This window comes from Peromyscus californicus, unplaced genomic scaffold (assembly GCF_007827085.1).
Source record: "Peromyscus californicus insignis strain IS unplaced genomic scaffold, ASM782708v3 Scaffold_17__1_contigs__length_78620276, whole genome shotgun sequence".
Lineage (NCBI taxonomy): Eukaryota > Metazoa > Chordata > Mammalia > Rodentia > Cricetidae > Peromyscus > Peromyscus californicus.
Genome location: NW_026294469.1, coordinates 73,365,440 through 73,380,384, shown reverse-complemented (window position 1 = coordinate 73,380,384; position 14,945 = coordinate 73,365,440). Strand labels below are relative to the sequence as shown.

Below are 14,945 nucleotides of genomic sequence, written 5' to 3'. Positions count from 1 at the left end.
GTGGGGAAATCATGGCTGCAGGGGTTCCAGGAAGATCCTGCAGTATCTGCAATCAAGACCTAGGGAGAGGGGCTGGAGAGATGGCTCAGCAGTCAAGAGCACTGCCTGCTCTTGCAGAGGACCAGGGTTCAATTCCCAGCACCCATATGATAACTCACAATCATCTGTAACTCCAGCTCCAGGAAATCCAACACTCTTTTCTGCTATCCACAGGCACCAGGCATGCATGTGGGGCACATACACACATGTAGGCAACACACTCATACATATAAAATAAATGAAGCCATTTTTTTTTCAAAAAAGCAAAGAGAAGTAAATACTGTTGCTCAGCTGCCTTTCTCTTTTTTATTCAGCCCAGGACCTGAGGCCATGGAATGGGTGGGTCTGCCCACTTCAAATAAACTAGTCTAGATAATTCCACACAGACATTCTCAGAAGCTTATTTCCAGAGTGACTCTAAATCTCATCAAATGGACAATTATGAATGACCACCACAGACTGTGTTGATTATTTCTATGGATGTTCCTTATTAAGTTGACAAACTTCTCAGTGAACACCAGCTTTTTGAGAGTTCCTATCACAAGGGGTGTAGAGCTTTAATCTTGTTTTACATCAGTAGAAATGGTCATACGGTTTCTCTTCTTTAGCCTTTTCCAATAATGGAATAAACTGAGTTTTAAATATTGAACTATCAATGTGCTTCTAGGGAATAAACCTCATTTATTTGTGATGTGTAATTTTTTGTATGCACTGCTGGATTCTGTTTATAATGGTGTGTTCAGAATGGTGTGTCTATATTTACAAGAGATGATATCTCATTTTCATATTTCATATTAGGCACCATAATTTGATAGATTTAATAAAAAGGAATATAATTTCATATAACAAGTTTGACCTGTTTTCTTCTTTTGTATCTTTTTTTTTTTTTTTGGTTTTTCGAGACAGGGTTTCTCTGTGTAGCTTTGCGCCTTTCCTGGAACTCGCTTTGGAGACCAGGCTGGCCTCGAACTCACAGAGATCCACCTGGCTCTGCCTCCCGAGTGCTGGGATTAAAGGCGTGCGCCACCACCGCCCGGCTCTTCTTTTGTATCTTTCTGGGAGGGAATTTGGTAGAATTTTTTTTTTTTTTTTTTTTTTTTTTTGGTTTTTCGAGACAGGGTTTCTCTGTGTAGCTTTGCGCCTCTCCTGGAACTCACTTGGTAGCCCAGACTGGCCTCGAACTCACAGAGATCCGCCTGGCTCTGCCTCCCGAGTGCTGGGATTAAAGGCGTGCGCCAATTTTTATCTAAAGTTTCTTGGAACTCCTAGTTAAACCATATGATAGGTCTACTATGAGTCAACAGACTTAGGAGGTTGTTTTGTTTGTTTGTTTTTGTTTTTTCTATTTATTTAAAGGACTATTTAATTTATGTTTCATACTGGATAAGTTATGAACATTTGAACGTGTGTGCATGTGATATATGTAAATCATGTGTGTGTGAATTCAGGTATACCGTGCACCACCAGAAGAGCACCTTGGGTTTTCCTCTCTCCCTTCACCTTGTTTCAGACAAGGCCTCCCAACACTCACCTCTGTGTAAGCCAGGCTACCTGGCTTGGGCCCGAAGGCTCCAGACTGCCCTGTCTCCTCCACCCATCTTCTCATGGTGGAGCAGGGATTATAGACCCACATCCCTGTCTGTGGCTTTCTGTAGGTTTGGGGCTCTGGATTCTGGTCCTCAGGTTTGTGTTGCAAGTGCTTTGCCCACTGGGCCAGCGTCCAAGCCCCAGTTGAAAATTTCAATCTATGTTGTCAGCCAGTGTGTGTAGTTGGAATTTTTCTCCAGTCTCACCCAGCCCCGAGGTCCCACAGCCACTTATAAAATCATCACTCAGAGGCTCAATATTATTTACAAACTGTATGGCCTATGGCAGGCCTCTTGCTAGCTAGTTCTTACATCTTAAATTAACCCATTTCTATTAATCTATGTTTTGCCATGTGTTCCATGGCTTACTGGTCTGCTGGCATGCTGCTCCTTGGGTGACAGGCTGGCGTCTTCTCTGCCTTTCTCTTTCTTGTCTCTCTCCTTGATTTCCCGCCTGCCCCTAAGCTGCCTTGCCATAGGCCAAAGCAGCTTATTTATTAACCAATGGGAACAACATATATTCACAGCATACAGAAAGACATCCCCCAGCAAATGTGTGTGGACCTGCTGATATTAGTCTCTTATTAGCCTTCCTAACGATGTGGGATTTGCAGTTTCATCCTCTGTTGAATGATTGACAGTAGTAATAGGTTTGCTGTTCTTTATCTGTCAGTTTTGCAAGTTTGGCTCATTTTGATAAAAGGGCAAGTGATCAGATTTTAGTTTGACTATTTCTCTATCTCTTTTAATTTCATTAATTTAAAAAAGCATCTTTATATAATTTTCCTTATTTTATTCCCTTTAATTATTGATTTCTAACTTTTCCTTTCTTCAAATAAGTGCATTTAGTGAATGTTGCAAGATATCTGATCACACTGTGAACCCCAAGATGGCGTTATTTACTGGAAAAACCTGTTTCTAGTTATGGTGTGGCTCAGCCCTAGCACACACCTTTAATCCAAGAGCTTTCTTGAATATTGTAAACAGGATTAAATAAAGTCAGCCAAAAGTCAAGAGGCGGAGCAAGCAGCCAGTTGACAGGAAGTGAACAAGAAAAAAACCATAGAGAGTAAGAGGGAGTCAGGAGGATGGATAGAGAGATGCACAGGAAGTAGAAGGGAGAGACACTGAGTTGGAGAAGTCTTATTTGAGACAGTGTAGGAAAAAGGCCTTTTTCTGGAACATTGGTGGAGGAGGAAGGTCAGCTGGGTGCTTTCTCTGCCTCTCTGAGCTAGCAGGCTTTCACCCCAACATCTGGCTCCCAAGTCTTTATTGGCAAAATCGAACGATTGAGATTTAGTAAAAACAACAAGTGAATATACCTTTTTCTTTGAAACCCTAGGATTACTAAATCTCCCTATGACCTGCAGCAGAGCCTTCTCTCGAAGTCATGCCAACCTTTATAATCCAATACCAAAGACTACTTCAGACTTTGGTTCCAAATAACTCCCAATGTATTTCAAAACCAAACTTTGAACTGGGGAGGATATATCAGTGGGTAAAACACTCACTGTGCAAGCGTGTGGATAGGAGTATGAATCCCTACAACCCACTTAGATCTGGGTGGGTGTGACATTCCTCCTGCAATCTTTTTTTTTTTTTTTTTTTTTTTTTTTGGTTTTTCGAGACAGGGTTTCTCTGTAGCTTTGCGCCTCTCCTGGAACTCACTTGGTAGCCCAGGCTGGCCTCGAACTCACAGAGATCCGCCTGCCTCTGCCTCCCGAGTGCTGGGATTAAAGGCGTGCGCCACCACCGCCCGGCCTCCTCCTGCAATCTTATCTCTAGGGAGGCATACAGGCAGAGACAGAAAATCCCTTGGACAAAGCCAAAATGGCAAGCTCAGGTTCAGTGGGAGAGCTTGTCTCAATAAATAAGATAGAGAACAGCTGAAGAAGATACCTAATGTTAAGTAGGCCGTGACACACATGTACACACACCCGCACACCTACCAGTACACATATACATACAAAATCAAAATCATTTTGGTGTTGGTGACCCGAATCCTATCTTTAATGTTATCAGGTGTGTGATAAAGGTATGATGATGGCCTAGTTAGTAACTGTTGTAACTCAGGCTTAGCTCTGGGCTTAGAAATCAGTCAAGTTTACCTAGTGCAACTGCTATTATTACTCAATAAGACTTCCTTATTCTAAAACACAGGTATGAGGAAGCAACCTACCTGGCAAGGTACTCTAAACAGCAAATTTAGACACAGAAACCCAAGAAATGAGAAGTACACAAATATTTACAAATGCTTCCTGAGTTCTACAGCAAGAACATTGTAATAAACACTTACAAAATCAATTCTACTTCTGAACTTTTGCAAATAAAAATATACTCTAAGAAGTATTTGCTCTCTATCCCCCCCCCCATCTCTGCTTTCCTTTTCTACAAAAATGACTCCAATTTAGATATGAACACAGGATATTTGCATTATATTTGTGTCGTTTGAGTATCATGTCAATATAGGATAGCTTGTCCTTTCTGGAAATATCTATCTCTTGTGCACATTTAGTTAAATCTAAATAATTGTCCATCTGCTTAAAAATAAAGCATCTTTCTATTGCTTGAAGTTGTTTTATCCCATGACTATTGATAAACACCTACATAGCTACTGAGATTCTTTCCAGGACAGCATGAGGAGTGGAGGACAACAAGACTATCATATCTGGCTACACAGCTGATAAAAGTATCTGGAGATGTGTTCTTTGCTAGAGAGGAACACACACTGTCTGGTTGTCCAACCACAAATGGTCATCCATGAAAACATGCATACAAGTAACATTATATGAACTGAGCAGGTGCTACTTAGCTGTATACGTTCCTAATAACAGTTAATGAAAAAAGTAGCCATGAGTTTGAAGGAGAGCAGGTATATGGAAGGGTTTAGAGGGAGGGAAGGGAGAAACACTGCAATTATCACAATAACTTATGACAACGACAAGTTAATCATATTAGATCATTTTGCATGGTTTCAGAAAGGTCAGTACGTGATCACCTGGCCCCTTGCACTTAGACCAAACATCATAGGATGGGAGTGTATGGCAGAGGTTACTTCACTCACGAGAGGCATCAAACATAGAGCAAAGGACTGGGGACCAGGCCCAATTTCTAAAATCACGTCCACCACATGTTCTCCTTCCTCCAGGTAGGCTCAGAATCCTAAAGTTTACATGACAGCTGAAGACCAACTACACCAGTCAGAGGTGACCATTTCATTCTCAAACCCTAAGAACAATCTTTGGCACATTTGCCTGTGTGTCTCTCTTGAAGGAGGAGTAGGACAGTAAGGTAATAAATGATAGAGGTGATGGTTTAAATGTTAATTTTATTTTACAACTCTTTTGTCTTCAGCATAACCTGTAGAGCTATGGAGGACGTGGGGCTCACAGGTAAGCACTATGGGAACCAAGAATGTTAAGCACACTGGGTTGTTTCTTAGAGGAAGAAATGCTATACCCATTATCCACCGAGAAGGTTGGAGCCAGTGTGTTTACTGGCCTGCTGACCATTTCTCCATCTTTGTGACTAGAGACTCTTTTGGCACTACATACTCCCCCAGATCCTAATCATAAGCTTGTTTTCTCAGTCCATCTATGGAAACTATCTTTATGGACTTTACAAAGAGTAAAAATGATTTATGTATGCTCTGTTGTGAACATGGAATTGAGTTATCATCGGAATAAGTTTTCACCAAATTGTGCTGTGCTTAAATATTACTAAAATAAGTTACTCGGCGTCAGACTCCAGAAGTTTGAACTAACACCAGCTATTGAGTCAGGTTGAACCAAACTGCCTTCTTACCTATGGTGACTTGTCACTCTGCTGGCCATGGTGGTCGCAGAGACCCTTGCAACAAGCAAGAACAATATTAGTATTAATAGGAGATTTTGAGATGCTATACTTAACTGTGCAAAGCATTCAGGATCCTTGGCAGTCCCAGGAAGGAGAGGTGATGGCGCCACTCAGGCCACAAGTTAGGGAGCTGCCTAGGCAATCCTCAAAAACCAAGTCCGTCACCAAGGCATTGTTTGGCTTTGCTTAGAAAACCGTCACTTATTTTTAAATAGGGCCACACTGAAGTCTTCTGAGGCACATTTTTTTTCCATTCAGAATTATAGCACCATGATGAGCTATCAGTATATTTAAGACACTTGAGGAAAAGGATTGTTTGACGGCAAAAGGGAAGAAGGACTTTGTAGCTAGAGTTTTCCTGCCTGGCCCACAGTCAGGACAAATCTCTCTCACCCACCAGTCCCACAGCCGCTCAGACCCGACCAAGTAAACACAGAGACTTATATTGCTTACAAACTGTATGGCCGTGGCAGGCTTCTTGCTAACTGTTCTTATAGCTTAAATTAATCCATTTCCATAAATCTATACCTTGCCACGTGGCTCGTGGCTTACCGGCATCTTCACATGCTGCTTGTCATGGCAGCGGCTGGCAGTGTCTCCCTCCGCCTTCCTCTTCTCTCAATTCTCCTCTCTGTTAGTCCAGCCTATACTTCCTGCCTAGCCACTAGCCAATCAGTGTTTTATTTATTGACCAATCAGCAACACATTTGGCATACAGAACATCCCACAGCAGGACTTCATGTGGGCTACTTGTACACAAAATCCATCAGTGTGGGAGACCTTAATCAGCAGCTAGGGTGAGCTCCCTGGTGGAGGGTCTATTGCTGGGCAGAGATTCCAATAATTGTCTGCATTGCTGAAGTTTTGACGACTATTACAGATGAGCTTCCTTGCAGAGATCTGCATCTCTGCAAGGAGAAAGCTCTCTGGAGTCTTGCAAAAGAACTTATCGCAGAGAGGCAACAACTCTCTCATCACTTCCCAACTCTCATTTTCTGTGGGTCTGACAAGAATGAGTTCACTTCAGAATTACTAGCTCTTCCTATTCTGAGTAAGTTCTGCTACGGCAGAAAGTACTGTTTGCTTGATTCTCCATCATCAAACGCCCAGAAAAGCACCTGAGTGTGGTATGTGCCAACTAACTCACTGCCAAGTGAGCAAGAGGAGCATGTTACACGCTTTTTAAGACCTTACAGTGGTAGAGCTTCATCATCACAAAGGAGTCTTTACTCATCTCCGCCAACTGTGTGGCCTGCGGCTTCACAGCCACCCTTTGGCGCTGACCCTGGAACCACCTGCTCTGAGGCATTCCGGTGACCGGTGAGGTACTAAGCAAATTCTGAGTTTGTCAGGAAAAGCCCACGGGTAGTGCCGGGGGTGGTGACAGAACCCAGTGCATGTATTGCATGACGGGACCAACAACTCCAGACATGTTGACCACAGAACGCCATGCTGAAAACTGCTCCCTGTGCCCAGAAGGCACTGAAGCTCTCTGGGAAGAAAGCAAAGCCCTGGGGATGCATGCCCTCAAGCAGCTGCCGGGGGCCATAATTAGGCCTTGAGAAGCACAGGGCCTCTGGGGGCAGAGACTCCACGAGAGCCCTCCGCGGGGCCTGGCAGGGATGTGGGGTGCTGCCTGGGCCGAGTGGGGGGCTAGGCTGATGGGCTTCCCGACCCCAGTGCGGACCCTGCAGGGAGCAGGGGGCTGGTTGGAGCTTCCAGGGTCCTGACTGACAGGCACGTGGGAGGGTCTTAGGAGCGCAAGGGCGCTTGGGACGTCCCGGGGAGCGGAGAGCCCCGCGCAGGGCCTGATGGGAGTTCGAGCGGGGAACTTGACAGGAGGCGGGTGTGAGGCGAGCAGGTTCCCATGGAGCGCGAGGCTTGACTGGGCGGCTGAGGGACCGAGGTGAGAGGACTCCGCCCAGGGAGGAGGTCAGGATCGCCCGTGCAGCCAGACCTCCGTGGCCGCCCCGGGAAGGTCGGGCGCTGCTGCTCCCCGAGAGCCACGCCGAGGACCCCATGTTAACACGGCGTGCCGGTGTGGAATTGGCTTGGCCTTCCGGCCGGGAGACGATGACTCTTCTCTTAAAACCCGGGCGTCTCGGTTTGTAAAGCCTTGCACGTTTCCAGCGTCACCTTTTCAATTTTGTTTTTAAAGGCTTTGGAGATATTGCTGTCCCTGAGAAAGTGGAGCCTAAGGAGAGAAGGGGACCGATTGCGAGCTCACCGAGGGGTCGGTGCAGCCGTGAGCCCAGCACTGGGCCACCACCCAGGAAAGTTTCCGATACCGTGGTGTAAGGAAGCTGGATTTGTTCACCACGCCAAAGGTCGCAGCCCGCATCCCTCCGACGACAATCAAAGGCATTTGGTTATTGTGACCAGACTGTAGTCCAACCAGGCTCCAGAGTCAGGGGCTGGTGGCTTCTTTTCCAAGAGGGAAGATATTCTTGTGTTAAGTTACCGCCCACTGGTGAATTAGTGCACCTTGGAGTACTTGACCTTCCTTAGCCTGCTCTACATTTACATTCCAGTTTTCTGTAATTCGTGCTATATACACTTCAAAGGCAGCATGTGAATTAGCAATTTTAAAATGTGCCCCCAAGTAGAAGTTTTAAAGCCAAGTAATTTCTTGGAAATGAAATCTACTTAACGGTTATACAGTTACATAGTTTGGCTAACATTTTCTTTCATGTAAAATAAAAAATTATATATTCTTTTTAACCTTGAAGTGGGTTATAGAGTGAATTGGAAATAGTACAGGTCTTGGCTTCACGTTTTTATTTTTAAATTATGTGAGAGGAAAGATTTCATTTTTCTGAAAACAAAACTTTGAGAGTCAGCATCTGTAGAATGCATTATTAAACACAATATGGCTAATACACAGCAAGTACCTAGAAAAACTTAAGCATTTAATAAATTAGGGTTATTATTATTATTATTATTATTATTATTATTATTATTATTATTATTTGTACTTAAATTAGCCATTCAATTTGTGTTGGAGAACGGAAGATTTAGAATCTTGGGAGAGGTGATGAAAGTATTCTAACTTATTCCATCAATAGGTATATAATTCTATGAATATAGTAAAAAAAAAAAGCATTGAACTTTAGTCTAGGTGGATAATCATAGGTGAACAATAGCTTAATAAAATGTGTCTAAATACAAGTGATTTAGAAAACCATGAAGGTGAAATGGTGATATGTTTGTGACTAAAGTTTACTGATTTTTATTTTCGTATTCTGACATGACATCAAATAGAATCTGGTGAGTTGGGATTGAAACCTTATTGCTAAAACTTTATGTACTTTTTACAGCTGTTTGTTTTTGAAGGTCTGGTTGCTGGAACACATAGTCAAGCGGATATGAATGAGTCCAGGCAACAGTCCCTGTTCTTTATCATACTTCCAGATTTACACAAACTCTGTGCTACCCAGATAATATTGAGTAGCAGGGTGGCAGAAATAGAGATTAGGAGTATGCAGATAAAGATGTGCAGGTAAAAACTCGTGTCTTCTAACTAAGCCTTTCAACTTTAAAAATCCCATTATAGCTATTTTAGAGGGATTTTCTTTAAAACGCTTACTAAACCCGTATATATATTTTGAAAACAAAGAATCTAGGTATGTTAGATTACATTTAAAAGAAGACTTAAAATACTTGAGGTAAATATCTCACTGTTGGGCTTTTATATTTGTGGCCTCTTTTGTGCTTTAAAAATTTTGAATTTTCAGGGCTGGAAAGATGGTTGAAAGCACTGGATGCTCTTCCAGAGGACCAGGGTTCAATTTCCAGAACCCATATGAAGCTCACAACTGTCTGAGACTCCAGTTCCAGGGACTAACACCCTCACACAGACATACATGCAGGCAAAACACCAACACACATAAAATAAAAAATGAATTTTAATTCTCTGTAAGACTTAATTCATGAATTAAATCAGGCTCCCCCAAAATATATTAAGTAATGTATATTTACTATATACTCTTTACAAGGTACTTGAAAATACTAAAAGATTAATATAATTTCTGAACTTTCACATCAATACATGACAATGGAGAATATTTCTCTAAGAATTATCTTGCAACTCCTAACCCAAGATAATCTTTAAGGAAGAGCTCAACTGAAGCCTGAGTATTAAGGACTCACTTGTATTAGTTCCTTTAATTGTTTGAGGTACTCAAAGAAGAACTCAAAACAAAATTATATCTTTAAATAACTATCCCAGAGAAGAATGAAGCCTGTAAGATTGCTAGGAGCAATGGTGAATACCCATAATGTCAGCAGTCTGGAGGCTGAGGAACAAGCATCTCAAGTTAGAGGCATCCTGAACTATACAGTAAGATGGTTGCAAAACAAAACAAAATGCTAAGGACAGAAATGGGGAAGACAGTCTGGAGTGCACCCCATCTTAAATCCCCAAGTACATCAGGAAATCTGTATCCTTCCTGTTTGGGTGTCATCTAGTTATACTTACTACAAATTACCTCTGACCCCTCTGAAAAGTAACAAAATAGGTAGAAAAGTGAGATGTTAGACAAAGTTTCTAGATATTTCAGTAACATACAAGTATAGATGGTAGACAAGCTCAATTTGAAAATAATGTATTTCTTCTCCATAGGCAGTTGCTCCTTCTGCATGAAGATATTCTTACAGCACCTGTGCCTGGAATATTAAACCAAATTTGGGTAGTGATGTCGGTTAGTATCACTGATTGTTGGAAGCAATATTAATAAACAATAATTCAAGTATGGCAGCAGAAATTAAAGATGGTTTATGAGGACTAACCACCCCATATTTCAGTTTGAATGAATGTCCCATTAACTTTAATATGCCTGATGTTTAAATCTATCTTGTGATTCTAAATTAATATTTAACTTTATCTGATATAAATGCTGAAATAAAGACCACTAATGAACAGAACATGTTATGGTACAATATGTAAGATAGCATGGGCTTCAGTGCCTTGTGTCAACATTTTAGATATACTTAAATTTCTCATTTCAGTAAATCAACATTTTTATTATTCTTTGAGAATTTCATACATGTGTATAATTTATTTCCATCACATTCTCCCTCCACTCACCCCCCCCACAAATTCTTCCATTTAAACCTCTTTCCTACTCCCAACTTCATATCCTCTTTCTTAAAAAAAATAATCTACTGACTCTAATTAGAGCATACATGCATGGTGGTAGGGCCATCTACTACAATACTCACCCTAACAGGGACCACACCCCTAAAGAAAACAGATTTTCCCTTCCCTAGTAGCCATTAACTCTGAGTAGCTTTTCAGCTAAATGTGGGGTCTTGTATGTCCCTCCCTCATACATGCTGAAATGTTGATTGTCTTGATTCTGTGCAGGCCACCACAACTGCTGTGAAGTTGAGTGCAATGGCCCAGTCACATCTGGAAGAAACTATTTCACAGCAGTCCTCTCTGACCTCTGGCTCTTACAATCTGTTCCTTCCATGATGCCCTATGAGCCTGAGGGGGCAGGGTAGGGAGTATGACATAGTTATCCTATTTAGGACTGAGAGCTCATAACCATTCATTCTCCACACACAGACTAGCTATGAGTCTCTGTATTAATCACCATCTACTGCATAAAGAAGTTCCTCTGGTGAGGACTGAGAGCTGTATAATCTATTGGCATAGTTATATATTTAGATAACAATTTGATGCCATGCCCGTCTAGCAAAATAATATCTACTAGTCTTTTAATACGTATATTTCTTTCATTAATAGGTTGAAGCCTTTTAAATTTAAACTTCTTTTTAGGTTCATTTTCCATATTCATGTCTAAGTATGTCTTGTATATTTAAAAGCTGTCAAGTACTTATATGAAATTTATTTGCCTTTTGTATGGCTTGGAGAACATGTCAATATCAAGCAACTTCACCTTGACAATGTACCTGTCACAGATCCTCTTGCAGGGAAAAAGTGGTTATCATAGTATCTTTCTTCAAATGAATATAGAATAGAAATATAGAACAATAGCTGAAATCTGTGCCCTCTGTTGTATTTTACTTAAAATATTCATGTATGACAATGTTTTGTTATATATATCTATGTTAAGTCCTTTTTACAAATGTAGACTTTCTGTTATAGATACCATTTTTTAAATCTGGGAGACTTAATGCCTATATTGAAAAATACGGAGCTAAGGTATGTGTTTAAGATAATAATATAGATGTAATATTGTAGAATAATATATATTCTACTTCTTTTGTCAGTGTCCTGGTGTGTTTTCTGTTGTTGTGATAAAACACCATGACTAAAGAGTAACTTAGGGGAGAAAAGTGTTTGTTGGCTCATTCTTCCATATCACAGTGCATCATCCCAGGACACCAGGGCAGGCACTCAAGGCAGGAACTTGGTGGCAGGAACTGAAGCACAGACCACAGAGGAGCTCTGCTTACAGGCCTGCAACATGGCTCACTCAATTTGCAGACTTGCCAGAGGCCAATCTGATGGAGGCATTTTCTCAGTTGAGGTTCCCTCTTTGCAGATGACCTTAGTTTGTGTAGAGTTGCCAAAAATAAATAAATAAGTAACCAAAATCTAACCAGCATAGTCAACAAACAAAATTTGGCTATCTTTCTCACAAGTTATTGTTACAGATGGAAAAAGAACTCAAGATTCTTCCAAATAATTATTTAAGGACACAGAGAGGGGAATTAATGGTTTTTCTCCATTTTTACAGAGGAAAAAAAATGAAATCCTGAGAGATGGAATTATTTCCATAATTATATAGCTAATATATAGAGAAACAAGATTATAAACTATATTCTGTATTCTAATAGTGAGCTTCTTTAAAGGGAAAAAGTTGGTGTGGGGGTTCACTTTGTGGTTGGAAGGTGTAGCTGAGAAGAACAGCTCACCTATGTCACCCAGGTGGGAAAGAGGGAGAGAGAGAGAGAGATTGAGAGAGAGATTGAGAGAGAGAGAGAGAGAGAGAGAGAGAGAGAGAGAGAGAGAGAGAGAGAGAGAGAGTCTGCACTCTCAGGCTTTCTTCTTTCTCTTTTAGTTCAACCTAGCCTCAGCTCCAGCCTGTGAGGATGGTACTGCCACATTCGGACTGGGTCCTATCCCTCAGCCCTCTTTGGAAATCTTCAGACACACCCAGAAGCCTGTTTTACTAATTTCTGAGGCACTTCTCAAATCAATCAACTTGACAATTAAGATTAATCGTTATAGTAATGGATCAGTTAACATTCCTACCATCAGGAATTGAACGAAATAAATATCCCCTCCCTTTAGAAACCACTTCTTTGGAGAAAGTCATGTCTGATTTTGCTATTTCTTCCCTAAGTGTTCTATGAAACTCATCCATAGGGCTATCTGGAACTTAGATTTTGAAAAAGCTTAGCTATGATTTTACTTTAACAGGAAGTAGAGCTATTAAGTTATTTCAAGGATTATGTCCTTTGCATTTAAACTCTCAAATTTGTTTTAATACAGTTGCTTTGGTATTCTCTTATTTTCCTTTGTTATAAAATCTGAAGCAATATATCCATTCTGTTTTCTAATATTGATTATGTGTGTGATCTTTTTGATTCTTTTCTTTTTCTTACTCTGATCAGTCTGTCTAGAGAGTTGACAATCATTAATAGGCTCAAGGAGGAGGGATTTGATTTCATTGATTTTCTCTATTGTTTTACCACATTGTATTCCATTGATTCCATCCCCCTACCTTTGGTCTATAGTTCTCTTCTACTTAGTTTGGTTGGTTTTATCTTCCTTTTTCTAGTTCCTTAAAATGATGACTGAGTCTCTGAGTTAAGAACTTCATTCCTTTCTAGTACAGATACATTCAGTGTTAGACATGTTCTCTAAGTAGTTGTCTCCTTTAACTTCCTAACACCTGTTACAAATAGGTTGTGTGGTTTCCAAATGGGGGCTTCCCAGGGGTCTTTCTGCTGCTGCTTCCTCATTCAATTATTATTTAGAAATATGTTTCATAAAGCTTTAATTTTTAAAAAATATTGTGTTTTTTAGGGTCCAGAGTATAAACTACTATAGATTTAGTAAATGTCCCTTGTCATCTTAACAAGAATATGTATTCTGGTCTTACCATAGTATTCAGTATCCTATAAATGTTAAATTGGTCTCATTGGATGATCATGATAAATCTACTACATTCTTGTTTTCTGTTTGCTTGTGTCAATGATTGCAATCAGGGTATCAAAATCTCTACCTAAAAGTGTGGATATCCCAGCAATTAATACTGAGAAACAATTCTTGGCTCTCTCACTTTTCTGCTTGTCTTTCTTACAGATTCCAGGGCAGATTTTTCTGGATTGTATTCAATGCTTATAAATAAAGCAAACGAACTTGGTTTTCATTCTAACCTTCAGCAGTTTCCTGACGTGTGTGTTAGTCCTTGCTCAGCAGAAAACTCCCAGACTCTGCTGGCCTGCAGTCTGTTCTCTGCAGTGTTGTCCTCTCAAGCACCTTCTAGCTTCTTGGTCTTCCTGTGGACTCTCAGCTCTGTCTCTTCAATTCACAGAGAGGAAAAGAGTCTCTCTAGATTGCCTCTTCCATGACCACAGCCTGGAAACCCTCTTTTTATACAATAAACCAGGGAAATGTTATCCTCTATAGAGGAAAAGCCAACAAGGTGGGCTCTGTGATTTCCCAGGGCTCATCTTGTTGGCTTTTCATCTATAGAAAATAACTCTTCTTTGTTCCACAATGTCCAGTATTTCATGAACCACTGTTTCAAATAACTTGCCCAGGTTTTTTTTTTACAGACTTCAAGTGGGAGAAATAAATCCAATTTCAATTACTTGGGAGTCAGCAATGAAAGCTTTAATATTAAATATTAACTCTGTATACCTAGATATGTACTTTGTTGCATGTGTGATTTTGTAATTAGCCATTTCTAAATGTTAAACTACAGGGAACAAAATGAACAAACCATAGTATCATTCTTGCTTGAGTTCCTCTGTGTGGAGCGGGCTACATGGTTGAAGACTCAGTACGGTTTAGGCTTAAGCATAAGCAGGAAATTTGAGCACGCAGCATTGCCGCAATGGCGGCTTCACAATGAGAACCCTTAAATTCTTTCACCTTATAACTAGATAGTACCAGTTACAGGAGCAGCTACAATCTTTATCTAGAATTGCTTAGTTTATTGGATGTTGATCTGAGACTGCAGACAGTATCTGAGTTTATAGACATGTAGCAATTGCTCTTAACTTGCCCATCTTTTCTTTAATGTTTTAGATGGAGGCTCCACAGAGAGTAATTCCTGTAATTCTTCAAAACTGCCTTTCGTATTCACTCACTGCTAGACTTGCTCCAGCCTGGAATAGAGCAGGTCATCTCTTGGTACAAGGTGACTTTGTGTGCCAGTCATTGGGACTTTGAACTAGATTGCTTCTATATATACATCTGGGTTTGATTTCAATGTACCTTACTTTTAGAGAAGAGTTGTAGCTCCAACTCTAAACATTCTC

General features: G+C 40.7%; 1 protein-coding gene across 13 annotated transcripts in view; it reads left to right on the top strand.

Moving 5' to 3' along the window:
- Positions 1-7,070: 7,070 nt before the first annotated feature.
- Positions 7,071-14,945, top strand: part of CUNH18orf63 (chromosome unknown C18orf63 homolog) — a 46,643-nt gene continuing 38,768 nt past the window's right edge. For 2 of the 13 annotated variants that reach the window (XM_052742719.1, XM_052742707.1), the window contains exons 1-5: positions 7,074-7,386; positions 7,639-8,979; positions 10,102-10,180; positions 11,593-11,649; positions 14,713-14,824. In XM_052742719.1, coding sequence (XP_052598679.1) covers positions 8,783-8,979; positions 10,102-10,180; positions 11,593-11,649; positions 14,713-14,824 — 445 coding nt within the window. In that variant the 5' untranslated portion in view covers positions 7,074-7,386; positions 7,639-8,782. Of the gene's footprint in view, positions 7,387-7,638; positions 14,825-14,945 lie in introns of those variants that run through there. The other 11 variants (XM_052742712.1, XM_052742711.1, XM_052742710.1 and 8 more) reach the window with 10 other exon arrangements.